Here is a 20,813-nt window from a genome sequence, read left to right on the forward strand (position 1 = left end):
TCTTGCATGTTTTCTTGCGCTATGAAATAATGAAAAATGCAATGTTTTTGGGGTTTTTTTTCTGTCTCGGATAGCGACATACATACACTCCAAGTACTCAAAATGAAAATAAATTCTTGCAGTTAATGTCAAGTCAATTTTATTTATATAGCCCAATATCACAAATTACAAATGGGGAAAATAAACTTAAAATAAACAGAACATTTATTGCCCCCTTACGACGACTGTATACTACTAATAAGACACCTTAGCCCCAAGCTAACGGATCTGACCCTTTAGCCGAGCGGTTAGCGATGTCGCCTTGTGGTGCAGCACACCTCGTATCGAATCCCGCACCGGGCAAGAAAATAACCGGTTACACTTGCAATGTGAAACCAAAACTAACCGGATCAAACATATGAACCTTTGTTCAGACTTTCAGTTGTGACAAAGGTCCTTAAACGTTCGTACTCAAACGCGTTTATATTATTTGCATAGATGAGACGATGTGATAGATGGGCGTTTCCGTGGGATAAAAGCGTGGCTCATCCGTCTATTGTAAACGTCTGCAAGCGTGAACATTTCTAGGTAACGCCCCCTACGCCACGTGCACGTTGATGTCTTGCGAGACTGGATAGTTTCCCCCCTCTTGCGTGAGCGGAGCAGCGGCTCTCACGCTTTTCGTACGACCGAACTACACGCCGCGGTTCGGAAACGCCATTACCCAGAATACAACGCGACAAACGCCGCACAATTTGACGACGTGGCCGGACCGACGTGTTTTTTTTTTTTCCCAACCGACCGGGGCATTCAAACCAGGCTCTGCCCCGCTCCGTGCAGCCAGCCCCCCCGACCTCAGATGCTTAAAAGGCGGCTTTAACAGCTCGATACGACCCCCCGCTTCGAGATGTCCGGGAAAGTGAAAAACCGCAGCGCTGCAAACGCCGGCTCGGTACCTGGCGGCGTGTCGTGCGACGAGCGCATCTTGCGAGATTGTCATCAGCTGTACACGGACGCCGACAGCGGTGAGTTAGCGGTGAACAGCGTTATCTTCCCCCCCCCACCCGGAAGAAACGCGTGTGTTGTGCGCGTTTATCCGCGGGAAGTCGGGTAACAAAGCCTGCTGTAATAAAAAAGCAGCTAATGAAGGCTGGCCAGCCTTCCTTTGGATTTTTTTTTTTAGTTGATGGCAAAATTAAGCTAAGCTTTTGAGTGAGCAACATTGTATCCGAACAGTTCTAAATCACAGCCCAGTCCCAGGGGGCCTCACGGCCGCGTTCCATTCAACCGGTTACAAAAGGCAATAGGGGGAGATTTACGACATCGCCGCGTGCCTTCGCGTAGGGCATCCGCTCGCCGCGAGGCAGGGGCGTGCGTAGCGGCGCAGAGAGGTAAAAGCGCGTCGCAGGTGTACGTCACCGACGCTAAGCTAATTTTAGCTTTGGGCTTAGCCAGGCTCGTAGACTATAACCCGTTCCCGAACCCGGCGACCCCGTCTGAAGGCTGACGTTTCGCCGCGCATTACTTGTCGCGCTGTTCTTTTTAACGTCGTGTTCTGGGAGTTCGGGGGGCAACTTTTTCTTCCACCGCTCCGCCTCCCCCCACCACCGCTTGCGTGCGTCGCTTCCGGCTACGTCACACGCAGCCGTTCTCTCATTGGTTACGCTCAGCGCTGGCGTACCGGGCGTTTTCCCGGCTGACCGACGCGGCTTGGGGCCGATGTGATCTTTTAATATTTACAGAAGTTTTTTTTTATCGCGAACTACCCAGTAAAGCAGGGGCGGCGGCCCATATGCGGTTCACTTTCTGTAATGAAGCTAGGACGGCTCAATCACAGCTCGCACCGGGCCAGCCCCACCCTCCTCCTCCCCCTCCTTCCCCCCCCTGTCCTCTCGCGTGTCAAGCGCGTGGCTCAGAGCCAAACAGCTGTGGATGGAGGAGGGCGTCTTTTGTCAATCGTCAAGATGGTTTGCTTTTGTTTGTCCATCTTGACGACTGACAAAGACAGTTGTCAGCCTTTGGCGTCACATTTGGCATCGTCTGCATCTAGAGTCTTCATTTTTTAGTTTTTGGCCCGCGATTTCGCCAAAGGGGGCGTGCGTGCGTGCGTGCGTGCGCGCGTGCAAAAATCCCAGATATTTGCTTCAGGGGCTGCAGCGGTAGCATCAACATCCATGGCGACGGCAGTGCCCGCCATTACGCAGCAACAGTTGACCTTTCGCAAAGTAGCGCCCCAGAAGGGTGCTTGTCCAACCCTGCCTCGGCGACGGTCCGTCAAGCTTTCAAACACACAGCAAAGTGCTGAAACGGTGTGCCTATGGGCTCTGCAAACCGGATACCAGATATGTGAGAAGTTCGGAGGGGGGTGTCATTTTCTTTCCCTTCCCCAAACCCAGAACCCGTTAACGCAATGTGGGCAATAGATTTGGCAGTATAGCAGACCCCATGGCCCAGTTAGTCCATCCAAAATCAACAAAAGTACCTGTCTGCTCCAAGCTAAGCTAGCTACTAGCTATTATTGATAGCTAACACAGCTAACGTATCATTACTGTTACTTTTACCCACACAACGCGCTGATTTCTTCCCTCGTGTTTTGGTGTTTTCCGGCTACTTCCTGGATAGTTCTGAAACGCTTGACGGGCATAGCAACAGTAACCAAGGGGGGGCGGGACTTTGCGAAAGGTCAATTGGAAGGAGGAGAGGAGGTGGCTGGCCATGGCCACTGCCAGGCGGAGGAGCAGGAAGAGGTGCAGGCATGTGACAGGGCAGCCGAGAATGTAGCTGAAGCGGTAAGCAGGGAGTAGCATGCAGGACAGTAGGGACACTCAGGGAGGTAGTGTGTGTGTGTGTGCCAGGCCATGATGAATGATGATTAAAACAAATTAATGACTATGATAATTAGATGAGATAACATCATCGCAACGCTGTCATAACGTGAGACTGTTGGCTGCTGCTGGTGCTCACTCAAGTCAGTCCGTGCCAAAGTTTTGTGTTGCCTATCGTAGTTCCTAATGCTGTCACAACTTCAGCTGACTATTCTAACGTGTCGGCTAAGCAGTGAGTGACCTAGGTCCGTATCGTGTCATAACGTTAATCATTTTAATATTACAATTATCAGGCCAAGGGTTCCCTTGATGAAGATGTGTGAAAAGGCTGTATAATAGGCTGCATCTGTAGCTGTGCTCTGCTAAAATGTATGCCCTCTAGTGGGGCTTTTTCTTTGACGATTACTTGTACTTCTACTTGAGTATGGATATTGTGTACTCCACAGCCACCTCTGATCACCAGGGAGTCAGTCAAGAGCAAGTGAGTACACCGGTCCACTTGCACTGGTACACTTGTCCACGGCACTTACTACTCAGCTTTGTAGTGGTTTGGGGAGTACAGTATGCATATTGAAGGGGACCAACAAGGATGGTGTACTGGTGGGTAATGTTAGACCAATTGTGGAGGGGGGGGGGCAAAAATACCAGTGCCAGCTTTTTGCCCAGTCCAGCCTTGATTAATGCTGAGCGGTAGTAGGTGCCAAGTGGTTAAGCAGCTACAGATTTAGGATAGCGACTCAGGGTAAGGTGCTATAATCCATATGCAGGAACTTTTGGGTGAAACGGAGTTCTCTGCTTTGACTGAGGTTACTTTAAGCCTTTGCTTGCTACTATGGTTGCAGGGCGTCTCTCTGTCTCTCTCTCTCTCATTTAACACCTAGACAGGTTAGAACAAGTGGAAGATCAGCTCTTTTAAAATTGCAATAATATTTTGCTTAGTAGGTAAGTACACTGCTTGTGATGTTTAGTGAGGTGTTGCTGATGTTTGAGATCATGTTTTGTTTGTTTTTTTTGTCTCGCCTAGGGCTCATCACAGTGGCCCAGTCTGTTGGTGTGACGTTACTGCCACCCAGGAAAAAGATTACTGTGATGTTGATGGGCAACCACTCGGCTGGCAAGAGCTCCTTTATCAACTGGTAATTTCCGCCTCAATTCATATCTATGCAGGTGGTATTCGGTAGCATCACCAAAACAGGACAATTTGGTAGGCAGCTGATCGGGCGTTAAACAACAATAAAAGACGAATGGTATAAAACAAGATAGTGGTTGGGATCTAGTGATTGGTGGAGGGGGGGGGGCAGAAAATAACTCTTTGTGTCAGGCACTGCAGTTCTTATGAATTAGACATTAGATTTGTTTCTGTTGTTGTAATGGCACACATTGTCAGGGTGTTTTTAATTTTTTTTTTTTTCGTTTTGCAGGTATGTAGAGGAGCACATCCAGCGCACTGGTGTGGCTATTGAGACCCAAGGCTTCAGCTTTGTTACTAGTGGTCGCAAGAGAGAATCTCTCACAGTAAGTACTGCCTTATTTATTTTGATTGAGCATGTCTTTTTTTTTCTTTTTCAGTTCTTGTTTCACTTTCAAGTGCTGAACATTTAACCAATAAATTTAGCTGTCCTGCTTAAGTAGCAGTTCCACTTTATAGTTTTTCTTTCACTCTTGTATTCATTCATTCAGTAATTATTGTATTCCAGTGCGCACACCTGAAGTAGCTCATTATCAATAGTGATGTCAGTAATTCTGAATGGGGTTGCACCTGGTTTATGCAGGATGCTGAGCTTACCAGACTGTCATTCTTTCTTTTTTTTTTTACCTTCAGGGTAATGCCACCCTTCATCTGTATCCACACTTCAAGCCTCTGCAAGATTTTAAAGGTGAGACTCTGAATGGAAAACATAATCCCTCTGTTTAAAAGATTTACCACAGTTGATAATTTTGCATTCCCCCTCACACCTCTCGTTCGCTGATTGAACCGTGACCACTTTATGAAAGCAAAGACGGTTTAGAGGGTCGACTATTTTTTTTTCTCCCCAATTGTTCTTGGCCAATTACCCCACTCTTCCGAGCCATCCCGGTCACTGCTCCGCCCCCCCTGCCGATCCGGGGAGGGCTGCAGACTACCACATGCCTCCTCCCATACATGTGGAGTCGCCAGCCGCTTCTTTTCACCTGACAGTGACGAGTTTCGCCAGGGAAGTGTAGCGCGTGGGAGGATCACGCTATTCCCCCCAGTCTCCCCTCCCTCCCCCCAAACAGGTGCCCCAACCGACCAGAGGAGGCGCTAGTGCAGTGACGAGGACACATACCCACATCCGGCTTCCCACCCGCAGACGCGGCCAATTGTGTCTGTAGGGACGCCCGACCAAGCCGGAGGTAACACGGGGATTTGAACCGGAGATCCCTGTGTTGGTAGGCAACGGAATAGACTGCCATGCCACCCGGACGCCCTACTAGAGGGCCTGTAATGGTCACTGTAATGGTCATATGCCATGAGCAAAGTTTCTTCTTTTTCACACCAATTTCACCGATGAAATTCTCACCATCTGTGGTATTTTCGTTGGAATCTTCTGACTTTCTGTGCTTTCATCTCGAAGGTTTGTCGGAGTATCTGTCCACCGAGATATGCACATCACGACAGAAACGCTTCAGCCTGGTGACATTTGTGGACTCTCCCGGCTTGGTGGATGGAGACATGAAGTATCCATTCGACGTGGACACGGCCATCATGTGGTTAGGTGGGAGGTCAAGAACTTCTATTGTCTCCCCGCTTTATTAGTTGCTGTAGTCATCAAGGTTCTCCTTGGATTTAGTGATGGGCTGATGCTGTAATGGTATTTTATATAATGACAATCTTCTTTAAGTTGCCCGTGTAATATGTGCCAGTAGAGACTAGTCCCAATTTTGCCTTAGTTCCTGGCAAGCCACTTCCTTTGTAAAACAGTTGCTCCATGAAGCAAAATTGCAGCGCTTAACACTAGAACGACCGGGATTTCACTCCTGCCTAAAACCACCATGAGCCGTCAAAATGACGGCCGGTTTTTAAACTCTATACTCTGTCAAGATAAATACCCAATTGAGATATTAGTGCATTGCATGTTAGTGTGTCTGTTAAGAAACGACTGACACTAAAAATTAACATTTTAACAACTATAATACTATTTTTAAACAGTTTAAAAAGTGAAAATATTACCTGAAAAGTAAAATGGAAAACACATGTTGCTAATCTAACAAACGTAACAAGGCCTATAAAACGTGAAATGTAAAAAAAAGAAGTGAAAATGAATATTGAAACAGTCCCAAACAATGACCGGAACTTAAAAACTACTAGAACGACTGTACCGCCAGTTTTTAAACTCTATATTCTGTCAAGATAAATACCAGGGCTGTGTACTGGCGAGAATCTGGCGATACGATAAGTATCACGATACAGGGGTTACGAGTCAATATATGGCGATACATTGCGATTTCATAGGCCTGTGTTCTTTGTGCTTATGCTACTTCCGGTCTCAGTTTACGTTGTTGGGTTGGAGTGGAAGAGTCAAATGGCTGAAGATAGATGACAACACTGTTACCTAGCGGTCGTGGGGTTACACACAACACAAAATGTTTGTCACGAACCTTTACACGTAAACAATTACAAATCGATACAGTGGTTTTGAGAATCGATACACTATCAAAAGGTAGTATCGTGATACTTGAGTGTATCGATATTTTCTTACACCCCTAATAAATACCCAATTGAGATATTAATACATTACATATGTTAGTATGTCTGTTAAGAAACTAACTGACATCAAAATTGTAGTTTTAACAACTTTAATACTATTTCTCAAACAATTTAAAATGCCCGCTGTCTAAATAATGCAACGCCTCGGTGGTGGTCATGGTGCGCCTGTAATGGCGTCTGTAAGCAGACATGTTGGCAATAGTCAAAAATCAAATTTAGACTATTACTCTGTACTGGAGAACGCCAGTGTGTTTCTAGCACAGAGCAATGAACTTCATGAAGGAAATGATGTCACCAAAACACGTCATGAATAGTGCCGTGATGCGCACGATCACATGCAAATTACGAGCGGTCATTTTGACTGCTCATGGTCGTCTTAGGTAGATCTTATCATAACTTTTTTTTGTGCAATTGATCTAAAACTCATTTTAAATGCAAATATATGCAATTTTAGGAGAGTTCGTGGCGTGGCAGGTCTGTATCTATTTTCCACAAAGTTATTAAACTTTGAAAATCCAAAACCGTCAAAATGACAGCCTTGGTCGTTCTAGTGTTAAAGATGCAGCATCGTGACTCGTACACAAACTCAAGACTCTTTATAGAGTCTTGGATGGATATTTGATACACCTTTTGAACTGCGTAGCTTGCAATGGGATGAGAAACACAATCCAATACTTAACTGACTGTAATCATGAAAGCTAAATATTCTACTTCAAAACATGATGCAGAACACCGTTATGATGCCAGTAATATTCCCTATAAATTTCCTGTATTGAACTCATCTGATGTAGGAATGTCTCATTGCGTAATCTGAACTATGCGAGTCTGCTCCATCGCTGCTCGTTGTTACAACCGTTTCTCGTCTGAACTCTCAAGTGTTGCACATATCGGCAAGCTGCCCACAAACACCAGAAATGTGTATGTCCCCCCCCCCCCCCCCCCAGGAGAGCTGTGTGACCTGATTCTGGTGTTCTTCGACCCCATGGGCCAGGCTCTCTGCAAGCGCACCCTCAACATAGTGGAGATTTTAAATGAGAAGCACGGGGACCGGCTGCGCTTTTACCTGAGCAAGGCTGATGAGGCAGGAGGGGAATCTGACAGACAGGTATGCAGCTGCTGCCAGCATTTGGCCGGTGGCCATTGCTCTGCTCCCTTTGTCACTGTTGGCAGCAGCTGGAAAACATCTAAATCAGTCATGCAGTAAAAGGTTACAGTGCAATAAACTATTACAGGATGTTTATCCAGAACCCTTCAAATCACTTCTAAACCGCTCAAATAAATTCCAGTTCAGCTGGTGCTTTAGACATGCAAGTTTCTGTGGTGTTGGGAAAACTAAGAAATATATTTTATCCCCCAAAAGGATAAATGTTTTATCAAGTATAACTGCAATTAAATTGAGTTATTTATAGAAATAAATGAATAACTTCAGATACAAAGAGTGTTTGCTTTCAAGTGTGGCTATGTAAGAGCAGCTGTTGTGTATCTCCATCGCATCATTAAACTATACAGGAATGAGAAGCAAGACCGTAAATAAGAATTGACCTCAAATTTGAGGAGCTTTCAAACGGTGCTGAACCAACAAGCAGTGCTTTCTGCAAAAACTTTGCATCCTTTCATTTGAACGAGGCATTTTTGCAACGCTATCAAGCAACTACTTAACAGATACATGGTATGCAGAAACATTGCTCCCACTGTGTGACAAGTTCTTGGCAATTAAAAAGTACACACAAATGGCTCAGAATTACTTCTCTGGCATCCTCTCATATATTATGGAGAAGGAATTTAAGTGTTCAGACTTTTCCACTGTACATTTAGTGTCAGTGTCTTAGATGGTCATTATTTAGAGAAAGCATATGACAGGGTGCCGAGAAGGGAGGTGTGGTATTGTATGAGCAAGTCAGGAGTGGCAGAGAAGTATGTAGGAGTGGTGCAGGATATGTATGAGGGCAGTGTGAGAGTGGTGAGGTGTGCAGAGGCAGTGACAGATGGGTTCAAGGTGGAGGTGGGATTACATCAAGGATCGGCTCTGAGCCCTTTGTTGTTTGCAATGTTGGTAGACAGGTTGACAGATGAGATCGTGCAGGAGTCTCCGTGGACTATGATGTTCGCGGATGACATTGTGATCTGTAGCGAGAGTAGGGAGCAAGTTGAGGAGAGCCTGGAGAGGTGGAGGTATGCACTGGAGAGAAGAGGAATGAAAGTCAGTAGGAGCAAGAGGGAATACCTATGCGTGAATGAGAGGGAGGACAGTGGAATGGTGAGGATGCAAGGAGTGGAGGTGACGAAGGTGGATGAGTTTAAATACGTGGGGTCAACTGTTCAAAGTAACAGGGAGTGCGGAAGAGAGGTGAAGAAGAGAGTGCAGGCAGGGTGGAGTGGGGGGGGAAGAGTGTCGGGAGTGATTTGCGACAGAAGGGTACCAGCAAGAGTTAAAGGGAAGGTTTACAAAGATGGTTGTGAGACCAGCTATGTTGTATGGTTCAGAGACGATGGCACGGATGAAAAGACAGGAGGCGGAGCTGGAGGTGGCAGAGATGAAGATGATAAGATTTTCATTGGGAGTGACAAAGAAGGACAGGATTAGGAACGAGTATATTAGAGGGACAGCTCAGGTTGGACGGTTTGGAGACAAAGCAAGAGAGACAAGATTGAGATGGCTTGGACATGTGTGGAGGAGAGATGCTGGGTATATTGGGAGAAGGATGCTGAAGATGGAGCTGCCAGGGAGGAGGAAAAGAGGAAGGCCAAAGAGGAGGTTTGTGGATGTGGCTGGCATGACAGGAAGAAGCAGAGGACAGGAAGAGATGGAAATGGATGATCTGCTGTGGCAATCCCTAATGGGAGAGGCAAGGAGGAGGAGGAGGAGGGGACATTTGGAAGCTAGGGTACTTAGGGGTGGAAAGAGTACCCTAGCCTGGCTTGGGAGTCAGAACTTATGTGAACCCAGTACACTACATGCATGCGTCAGTGTAACTAACTTAGTTAATAGGTTAATATCCCTTAATCTGCTCAGACAGCATCCTGCTGAGACTGTTACTCGTTTGCTGAAATGAGCTCATAGGTTGAATTAATCACTTGGATGTCTTTCACACGCGCACACACACACACACACGCACACACACACACAACTAAGGTGTGTAGGAAAAGTGTATCGTAGTAAAAGTAGACATTTTATTTATGGATTATAGGGAAGTAGAGGAGTCCAGATATGCCCAAAAAATACCTTTAGAGCGTGTTTTACTTTGTTGATTTACACCACTGGACATAACGTATTGGGTGGAACATTTATTTTTGACTGTTTTTCTTCTCTTCTCTGCGATTGGCGTTTTCAGAGAGTCATGATGCAGATCGTCCAAGAGCTCTGCAAGCGGCCGGGACTCAACAAGTGTGGCTTTGATATGCCCACCATCTACATTCCTAACCCAAACAAGGTTGGTGCTATACTTGCATTGAGCTGTAGCGTTAAGATATGAAAATAAATAAATAAATAAATAAAAAATCATCCTAGTTCACCTCACCAAAATAGAATTTGATAACATAAACGGTCCCTTTGAAAACTGGTGCTGTAAAACCAAAATATTCATGTTTTTAAAGATATCCAGTGGAGTTTTCTCAAGGAAGCAACAATCAGATTTCTACTAAATAGGTGTGTTAATTGCCACTGATCTACAAATTAAATGAATTTCTACGAGTCACATTTGATTTTTTTTTTTTGAAGCTGCATCCCTTTCGTAATTTTTTTCCCCTCATTTTGCTTAAACATAAAAACCCAATTTGCATGTGCAGCGAGTAAAGACAATGGTAAGCTTTTACAGACCGAGCACATTCTCGCTCGACACAAAGGGCGCTTTTCTTCGCTGCAGTGCTGGTGACCTGCCTGTGCATCACGGTGTTTACTGTCGAAACACGACACTCGACGTTTTTCACTGACGTGACACTCTTCATTTCTCCGTTTGCCCGGTAATATCAGAATCAGAAACACTTTATTTGTCATTTCATTTCATGCACTTGTGCACATGAAGTGAAACGAAACATCGTTTCCCCCAGCCCACAGCAGTGCAACACAAAGACAAGAACTACAAGAAGGCATATATCCAAACTAACAACACTAAAACTAAACGACAACAACAACAAAAAAAAAATCACTGTCCAGGAGAACGAATGCCAGCCAGGATGAATGTCGGCACTGCTGGTCAGCATAAGCTAGCAGTTAGCTTAGCCTGCCCCGCTTCCGCGTCCTGTCAGACCAACCTCAATGTTGCCTCTTTGGGTGCAGCTCCGGTCAGGGCCGTGTTCCTTGGGCCTACAGGACGCAGCAGACCAGGCTCCCTCAGCCAATCCAACACTAGCTCTCCCAGCCAGACACCTGCAGCACACCTCCCCGCACTCCACACGACGACACTAAAAACACAGTCAAGATGAGGCCGCCGCCAGACCGCCCTCGGTGTTATCGGAGCTGCCGGTCTGTCTGCGTTGGCTAGCAGTTAGCTTAGCCTGCCCCGCTTCTGCGTCCTGTCAGACCGCCCTCGGTGTTACCTGTTCGGGCACAGCTCCAGGCAGGGCCGTGGTCCCTAGGCCCACTGGACGCAGCAGACTAAGCTCTCGGCGGCTGATCCAGCGCCAGCTCTCCCAGCCCTCAAATGAAGACATACTTGGACACAGATGTAGACAAAGACACTGCATGGACGATACTGGGTTAGGCCACTGCAAATGTGAATTTGCGCCACCATCTTTCCACACCGGAAGTGACTTTTAATAATATTGAATTTATCATGGATTAGCATTCATAGTACAGTGTTTCCCCTAGAATTTTTTTCAGCAGTGGTGTTGTTTTGCGCGCCTTATGTCCATGGGCATGAGATAACGGCCCATATTCACACATGTTGGAATAGCTTAAAATTTCAGAGTTTGCGTCCAGGTAGCGTAGCGGTCTATGCCGTTGCCTACCAACATGGAGATCCTGGTTCGAATCCCCGTGTTGCCTCCGGCTTGGTCGGGCGTCCCTACAGACACAATTGGCCGTGTCTGCGGTTGGGAAGCCGGATGTGGGTGTGTGTCCTGGTCGCTGCACTTAGTGTCTCCTCTGGTTGGTCGGGTGCCTGCTCAGAGGAGAGGGGGAACTGGGTGGAATAGTGTGATCCTCACACGTGCTACGTCCCCCTGGCGAATCTCCTCACTGTCAGGTGAAAAGAAGCGGCTGGCAACTCCACATGTATCAGACGAGGCATGTGGTAGTCTGGAGCCCTCCCTGAATCGGCAGAGGGGGTGGAGCAGCAAACGGGAGGGCTCAGAAGAGTGGGATAATTGGCCAAGTACAATTGGGGAGAAAAAGGGGGAAAACATTAAAAAAAATGTTCCCCAGAGTTTTCTCTAGGTTTGTGGAAAACTTAAGTGCACATATTTGGTAGGGTTTGGGGGTCCTCGTGAAGATCATTTTGTTTTTTATTAAAGAAAATAAGCAATTTCACATCATTTTTGGACCATTATTATCACTACCATATCGGTGTACAAAAAGTTGGAGCCGATGATAAGTAAACACCACCCCAAAAAGCTTAAAGACAAAACTTGCTAGTCCACTGGGGACCAACTACAACCATTACATCTGGGAAAAGTCATTTGGTTAGTTTTAATGTTCTCCACATTGATTTTACATTCGTTCGGCTTAGATGCTGCACCTAAGCCTTACAATGGTAGGGAAAACCAAAGCCTGTACTTCCTTAAGATTTAGCTAATGTTACATAGCAGCCAAAAAACGTAGTTGGCCTTTCTTGCTCAGCTTCCAGACCGTAGTCTGAAGCACAGGAGAGATGTTTGCTAGGGCTACCCCCCTTCACTTTTCCAACAGTTTGGGGGCACAACAGACAGGACTTTTCTTGGTCTTGAGAAGCCGCAGCATTTATTAACTGACACACTGTTAAATCTATACTGTACATTTACTGCCAGATTGACAACTTACTGCTAACCTTTTCCTCTGCTCTGCTTCCATTCACCGTCACTTTTTTGCCACTCGCTCGCTCAACCAATAACTCGCCACGCACACACATCACGCACTGTGCTATTCCTTAAAGGAGCTACGCTACTCTCATAACACTACCTTTTACGTAGATGTGCTTTAGAGAATGAGGAGAGGGAGGATTCTGGGATTTGATGCACCAGTCGATGACTCAAAACAATTCCAAGGTCACGTAGGGTGTTACCGCGCTCGCACAGTGTACGAGTGAAAATCATCAGTAACTCGTTGGTAGTCACAATTCAATGAATATAGGGGAAACACTGCAGTAATTATTCTTCAACTTTGGCATCAATTACATTTAAAATAACTGTTTAAGTCGTACAGATATGGGGCCTCATGTATCAGTCCTTACTATGGGCAAATTTGTTCTTACAAACCCATGGGATTTTTTAGCCCTGAGGTTTGTCTCGGAGACCAGTGTGGAACCTGGGTAACCCCTGAATTTAGACACCGATTGGCTAACACTGATGTAGAGGACTGCATTGGGATCGGGCTCCCACGGGACCCAACGCAAATCTCGCGGGAGCGGGCGGTTTTAACTTTGCCGCGGGCGGGAGCGGGCGATCAAAAAGTAAACTGGGTCCCGCGATTTAGCTAGCACTACCAAGAAAGATGGAGTCAATAACTTGAAGTCGAAAAGAAACTCAAAAGTTGGTCATTGCAATACAAAAACAAAGCAAGGAAGTCTGATATTTGGCAAAATTTCTCAGTTGTGACAAAGATGGAAAAGAACTGGACTTGGTTAGCTGCGACAAATGTGTAAGAGTATTGATGTACAATGGGCACAAGTCTGGCACCTCTGGGTTGAGGTGGCATACCTGCTCTGTTCTCCACGGTGCGTTAAAAGACACAGGGGAACGTAAAATGACCTCAGTAAAACAAACAACATCCATCCATCCATTATCCAAACCGCTTATCCTGCTCTCAGGGTCGCGGGGATGCTGGAGCCTATCCCAGCAATCACTGGGCAGCAGGCAGGGAGACACCCTGGACAGGCCGCCAGGCCATCACAGGGCCTCTGCTATATCCCTCAAAACATGCCTGAGGTCAACAATGGGGCAGGAACGTCCGAGCGGTCCTGCAACAACCGTTGCAAATCGAGACATCTGCTGATATCTTGATCCACAAGACCTCTCGGACGCTCCCGCCCCACTGCCGACCCCAGACACATTCCGAGGGGTTTGACTTTATAAAAGCTTCTCCGCAGAAGCTGACGGTCAAAATTTCGGCGGTGTTTCAGAAACGTAGGTTCTAAAATAATGAGTCAAATAAATACAGTTTTAATTTTGCCCTAGAATAGGGGTACTTATTGCACTGGAAGATCTATAATTATTGCACTAGTATCAATGTCGTTATGCACTAGACCGTAATTTCACTCCGTTATTCCCTGCGGGACGGGAGAAGACACAAAATCACTGGAATTCTACTGTGCGGGCTTGAATGGTCGGAATGTTTGCAGGAGCAGGCGGGAGCGGACAAGCACATTGCAGGAGTGGGGGGTGGTAATGGTCAGAAATCCAGCAGGAGCGGGCAGATGCGGGATTAGGAAAACAGTCCTGCACAGGGCTCTACACTGATGTCTTCGCAGGTCTGGCTGATTGCTCGTTGCAAGAGGTAGACAATAGATGTTAGGAGGAAGGAATTAAAACCCTCTTACTGTGAACTCAGCCCCCCCCCCTCTCTCGCTCTTTCTCCCCCCCCCCCCCCCCGTGTTTTCTGCAGGGTAACGGGAACAATTTTCATTGTTTTACAGAGTGGACGATTTGAAAACCCGTTTGTTGTTTTAAATAAGTTGTTTGAAACCGCTCAGAGACATTGTCTGAAATGCGTTTTTTGTTTTATGAGCTGGACTACAATAAGACGCATGAATCTGAATATCAGCTGTTGGACTTCCTGTTGGGGGGAGCCTCTCTATTATACATGATTGAATACCCATTTATTTTATGAACAGGAAAAACAAAATGGAGGACGGAACGGGGATGGAAAGCACATATTTTATTCGTTTCACTTTCATTCATACACGGTGCTATAACAGTGTGAGTTTTTAATTTGTTCTAGGATGAAATGGTCTTTACAAGGGTTTTTGGTTGAAATCCGTGTTGCAGAGGTATAGATATCTATTTAAGGTGTGTGTATATATATATATATATATATATATATATATATATATATATATGAAATAAACATACAGGTATATTTGTATGTTTCTAATGTAAACCAGATAAATGTGCTTTGAATCTCACTCTCTCTCTGTGGTCCTTCCCCAGTCCAACCGCTGTGTCAACCAGATTGAGGAGGTGTGTCGCACCATCGAGAAAACCATCAACCAGACTGTCCAGAACACGCTCAACTCCCTGGAGAAGGACTGTGAGCTCATCACCGAGGCCATCGCTGAAAAACTCCAGAATGACGGGTAACACAGTCAAACATATATTCTGTCAATGCTTCGCGCCACAAAACACGTCCCTTACCATTTGTTTTGTTCTGGTGCTTAATTGTTATTTTCAAATCAATTTCCCCATTTGTATCAACACGTGTGCACATGAGTGAATTTAATGCTGCCATTCGTACATTCATTGTAGGTGCGGAGCATGTGTCACTACATATTCAGCCCCCATAACCACAGTTATGTGTATTAAAATGCTTTGGATATGATACTGATGATTAATGATGATGATGACTGATGACTCAACCCAAATAAGTCCTCGTCAAGTTTGGCCCCCGATAGGGATAGTTACCTTGGTAATGATGGCAAACGTGACAAGCAGCCCAGAGCAAGACCTGAGGTACTACAATTTGCTGTTTGTCAGAAAGGATGCGTTTGAACAGGCAGTTATAAATATTGCAATATTGCCGGGATTTGAATTTCATTCTGGCTGCAATCCTGGTTGCAGACAGAGGCAGCACTAAGTACAGAGAACTGTGGGAGACACCGCATCTGTTTTATAAAGTCTTCAATCAACAATTTTGGCTCTTTCCTCTTCCAGGCAAACTGCTATCACGAACCGACGGGCGCGCTGCAAGGGCTGCTTCCTGACCCTGCTCGGCTTCAGCATGCCGCTGGCACTGATGGCCTTGATGGTGTTGGGCAGTCTCTCACGGGAAATGCTGGAACTGGTTCTGGGAGACCAGGGCGTGGAGGCACTTTCGCCCTACCTTGTGAGTTTGTATTTTCGTCATGTTTGGTTGAAAGTTTAGCTTCGATTTGTGAGATTTAAATGTAACAAAGTGTGATATATGGAACTGCCCAGACTGGAGCTGTGTGGGCACCGTCGTAAACATGTCTCCCATCTCCCAGACTCCCATAGTGAGAATGCTCGACACCTTCCCTGCGAAGCATCAGCTCTATGTCTGCAGCGGCCTGGTCCTCCTCTCCTTCCTCCTACTCATCTTCGCTCACTTCTCCTGCAGGTAGGAGCATCAGATATGAGCACTTTGTTGAAGAGTCAAGGTATTTTTTTTATGTCAGAAGTCAGAAATGGCCTCCCTTTTTGGATGGAGGAGGTTCATCACTAGCAAAGTCAGTTGAATCTTGAGGTTTATGTTGGAAATAATCCCCCCCACCCCACAATTGGCTGTGGTTTCCTTTTCCATGCTGTCTGTTATATATTAGAAGCATTTTTTTTGGCTCCCTATGGACTTGGTGCACATTTGCTAATAATACCAATTCATTTCCACAAACATCGAAAGTCTGCATGCAGTCATAGAAAGGTAACTGATACAGCAATGTTGCTGTCTCTCTGGAGAAATAATTGCATTTTAAAAGTGTTGCTTCAAGTTCTTAAACCTCAACACTTGCAAAAATGTTTGGATAACTTTGATCATCAGTTGGACATCCTTGTTGGAGGGGATTTTAATTGAGACGATTCTCTGTTATTCTTTGCAGAACTCAACCGACTCTGTCAGGCAGGCAGAAGAGGCAGCTGCAGGAGAAGTTGGAGTATGTTCAGGAAGTGGTCAAGACCAAAAAGGTAGGATGTGTTTGAAATACGGTGTTTTTATCTACATGAACCAAAACTTACGTGGGCTGGATGTCCGGGTGGCATGGCGGTCTATTCCGTTGCCTACCAACACGGGGATCGGCGGTTCGAATCCCCGTGTTACCTCCGGCTTGGTTGGGGGGGGGGGGCGTCCCTACAGACACAATTGGCCGTATCTGCAGGTGAGAAGCCGGATGTGGGTATGTGTCCTGGTCGCTGCACTAGCGCCTCCTCTGGTTGGTCGGCCTATTCAAGGGGGAGGGGGAACTGGGGGGAATAGCATGATCCTCCCATGTGCTACGTCCCCCCTGGTGAAACTCCTCACTGTCAGGTGAAAAGAAGTGGCTGGCGACTCCACATGTATCGGAGGAGGCATGTGGTAGTCTGCAGCCCTCCCCGGATTGGCAGAGGGGGTGGAGCGGCAACCGGGACGGCTCGGGAAATAGGGTAATTGGCCAAGTACAATTGGGGAGAAAAGGGGGGAGGGGAATAATAATAATAAAAAATAAAAAAAACTTCATGTGGGCCATAAGGCTAATGGCTTACTAATGTATGACAGTTATTCCATACATATGTTTTAGTACACTGAATTACTGTTTCTCGCCGGTGTGATATTCTAATATTTATTGACCCACTACTAACCCATTCAGTTCATTTCTTATAGCACCGAAAAGCCTTATAATTTCAAATAAAGTCCTTTACTTTTGCTTGTTTATACTTGGGTTTTTACTTTCTTAACTTCTTGTTAAGGCATGTATATCATGTGAGCAACTGGCAGGTTGTTGGATGATTTTCAGTGTCTCTTACATTTATATTTCTCTCTCTCCCCCCCACTTTAGAAAAAACTGTATGAAGAATACCTACGCCAGAGTATCGGCGATCAAGACATGGACTAGTAGTGAGCAGCTCAGTTATTCAGTACCGCCACAGCGATAAAACCTCAACCTGCCCACCGTTATGTAGGACTAAATACACCAAAACTTTGCCTATTTCAGACCGCACTGTACCGTGGTGGTCTTACCACTGGGCGATGTTGTTCCATGGTTGTTACGTGTATCAGTCATATACTGTAGGCTCTTAGAACTCAGGTTCTGGTACTCTGGATGCTGTAACATCCATTTACCCTGTAGTCTCGACCCCTGTACAAACCACTGCCGAACGCTAGTTATGTGCATGATGTGCATGTGTTTGCCGATTTCTTGCTTTTAATAAGGAGCATTTATACTTTCATTTTCTGTGCCTGTGTGCCAACCAGAAGAAATCACTAAAATATATGTAAAACAATGCAAACTATTTATTATTATCGAAATTGTATTTTGGTTAAATGTCACATAGCACTGGCTTTCTTTGTAATTTAAGGTAGAGTGACCAATTTTTTTTCCCTCTTTTTAGACTTTCACCAGCATATTATGTAGTACTTTCTACCGAGTCGGACTGTTTACTAACATGAAGTTACATTTTGGCACACGTCTCCTGATCTTCATACCATAAATATCTTGTCAGTCGGGATGTTGGAAGTTAGTTTATCCGTAAAAACCCGCTCTTTTATTCGTATTTGTAAACCATAAATCAAGCAAACTAATCAAAACTTTTGGTACTTATTTTTCCTACATTGATAATTTACGTAAATAAAAGCAAGTAATGAAAGAGTTGAGTTTTGTTTTTTTCTTCTTCAGCAATAACCAGTCCGGTGACCGTTCGGATTGCGAGAACAATGCAAGTGGACATTTTGGAGTAGTGTTGTCATACGTTACCTCTTCCTTGGTTCATTTGTCATATTTTTTAAAAAGTGCCACTTGGATTAGTTGAATCTGATAGAGCTCAACACTGGTCACCAAATAAAAATGACAAAATTGGGAGTGCAAGTCAGTGTGGCCTAACACAACATCCATTGCACGTTGTCCATCTTGGGAGAGAGATCCCTCCTCTGTTGCTCTCCCTGAGGTTTCTTCCTATTTTTTTCTCCCTGTTAAAAGTTGTTTTTTTTTAAGGGAGTTGTTCCTTATCCGATGCGAGGGTCTAAGGACAGGATGTTGAGTCGCTGTAAAGCCCCTTGAGGCAAATTTGTGTAATTGGGCTACAGAAATAAAATTGCCTTGGCTTGTATAATAATTCCTGTCAGCTCATCTGTGAGTATCGCTGCACACAAGGTAAATCCAATACAACTACATGTAACACATTTTTTGCTGTTTTGAAATTTAGAGAGGGAAGCTCAGTTCACTGTAGGAATGTAGACTTTGAAAAAAAAAACCCTTTTGAATCTGAGAGTGTATCATATGCAAGATGTCAACTCTTAGAAAATATCGAGTTAAGGTATATCGAGAGTACACCGAAATGACAATTATAAAAGACAGACCAAATTAAATGCTTCTCAAAGCAAATGCTGTCATTGCTATATGACATTTAAGTTGCACAGACTTGTATGCAGAGCCTCCTCTCCAAGAGAAAGAATAACTTGCTGATCAGGTCGGCGTGCAGTGTGAAGAAGCGTCTATCGACAGTGCTGAAGATATTTCTGCAGAGGGTGAAGGCTGAACTGTTGACACAAAGCAGCACTTTTTCAGATTTAGTTCAGGTGATGTTTGGTCATCCTGTACCCACAAACAAGGAAAAAGCAGTTGGAACGGCCTTGGAAAGATTTACATAGTGTTTTGTTTAAAGGTGGGGTTGGACTTGATAAAATCTTCAAAGACAAGCCAGACAATGAGCTTAGGCTGGTTTCTGTTAAGATACTGTGGAGCTTGGGAATCAGGTTGAGCAAGACGACACCACATCTCACCAGAGCACAGAGGTCATGTGTCCAGACTGATGAGTCTATCATTCAATCTGTCTGTCTGTGTCTGAAACTGAACTGACCGTCCAAGTGGTCAGATCCACCTAACTTGGACCAAACACCCCTGACTCTCTTTTTTTTTTTACTGCACCATGCATCAATTTCCCCACTTAAAAAAGAGACAGCGTGTTGTTTTCACTGACCTTTGGCAGCCCATTTGAATTCCGAAGAATTGGCCTCAGAAACAATCCCAGGATTTCACAACAGAACCAAACACACCATGCCAGAGCCGCAACACTGCACTGCACTGCAGGCAGGGTAGGACAGAACATCCATTGTTGATTTAACCTTTGTCTTTATTTGATCAAGGCTTGTATATATTGGGCCACTGACCGATAAAGTCTTTGTGTCAGCCTTCGAATCATCTATTTAAGTCAATACTTGAAGCTCATTCTCATATAAAGGCTGTCCAAAGGAGCTGAATCAAGTGCAGCTGGACTTGGTATATATCACGGATATATACCAAGTCCAGTATAATCAAGTGCAACTGGACTTGGTATATATCCGTGATATATACCAAGTCCAGTATAATCAAGTGCAACTGGACTTGGTATATATCACGGATATACTATACCAAGTCCAGTATAATCAAGTGCAACTGGACTTGGTATATATCCGTGATATATATCAAGTCCAGTATAATCAAGTGCAACTGGACTTGGTATATATCACGGATATATACCAAGTCCAGTATAATCAAGTGCAACTGGACTTGGTATATATCACGGATATATACCAAGTCCAGTATAATCAAGTGCAACTGGACTTGGTATATATCCGTGATATATACCAAGTCCAGTATAATCAAGTGCAACTGGACTTGGTATATATCCGTGATATATACCAAGTCCAGTATAATCAAGTGCTACTGGACTTGGTATATATCCGTGATATATACCAAGTCCAGTATAATCAAGTGCAACTGGACTTGGTATATATCCGTGATGTATACCAAGTCCAGTATAATCAAGTGCAACTGGACTTGCTATATATCAAGTGCAGTATAATCAAGTGCAACTGGACTTGGTATATATCACGGATATATACCAAGTCCAGTATAATCAAGTGCAACTGGACTTGGTATATATCCGTGATGTATACCAAGTCCAGTATAATCAAGTGCAACTGGACTTGGTATATATCAAGTGCAGTATAATCAAGTGCAGCTGGACTTGGTATATATCCGTGATATATACCAAGTCCAGTATAATCAAGTGCAACTGCACTTGGTATATATCACGATATATACCAAGTGCAGTTGCACTTGAGTCAGCTCCTTTGAATAACCATGACCTGGATGAATGAGAACATTCGCAGACATATAAAGGCTTTTTTTTCTTCCAATTGTGACTCCATTAATCCTTCTCTTTCTTTTATTTCCTTTTATTTCCTTCTCCCTTGGCTCTTTTATGACGTGACATTTTGAACTCTGTTGACTTTATCTTGTTTTGTA

The 20,813-nt window shown here is 44.9% G+C and overlaps 1 protein-coding gene across 2 annotated transcripts; it reads left to right on the forward strand.

Annotated features, from left to right (window-relative positions):
* The first annotated feature begins 752 nt into the window (after positions 1-752).
* On the forward strand, positions 753-18,174 carry si:ch211-11k18.4 (uncharacterized). Of its 2 annotated transcripts, none has more exons than XM_056288135.1 (12): positions 753-1,004; positions 3,829-3,940; positions 4,226-4,319; positions 4,627-4,681; positions 5,402-5,542; positions 7,479-7,639; positions 9,867-9,965; positions 14,815-14,960; positions 15,535-15,706; positions 15,846-15,958; positions 16,434-16,518; positions 17,367-18,174. In XM_056288135.1, exons 1-12 carry the CDS (start codon positions 887-889, stop codon positions 17,421-17,423), a joined length of 1,353 nt encoding a protein of 450 aa, XP_056144110.1. In that variant the 5' UTR covers positions 753-886; the 3' UTR covers positions 17,424-18,174. The 2 variants fall into 2 exon arrangements, with proteins under 2 accessions (XP_056144110.1, XP_056144111.1); XM_056288136.1 differs by lacking the exon at positions 753-1,004 and adding an exon at positions 2,692-2,768.
* The last annotated feature ends 2,639 nt before the right edge of the window (positions 18,175-20,813 follow it).

This window comes from Lampris incognitus, chromosome 10, assembly GCF_029633865.1.
Source record: "Lampris incognitus isolate fLamInc1 chromosome 10, fLamInc1.hap2, whole genome shotgun sequence".
In the NCBI taxonomy this organism is placed as follows: Eukaryota; Metazoa; Chordata; class Actinopteri; order Lampriformes; family Lampridae; genus Lampris; species Lampris incognitus.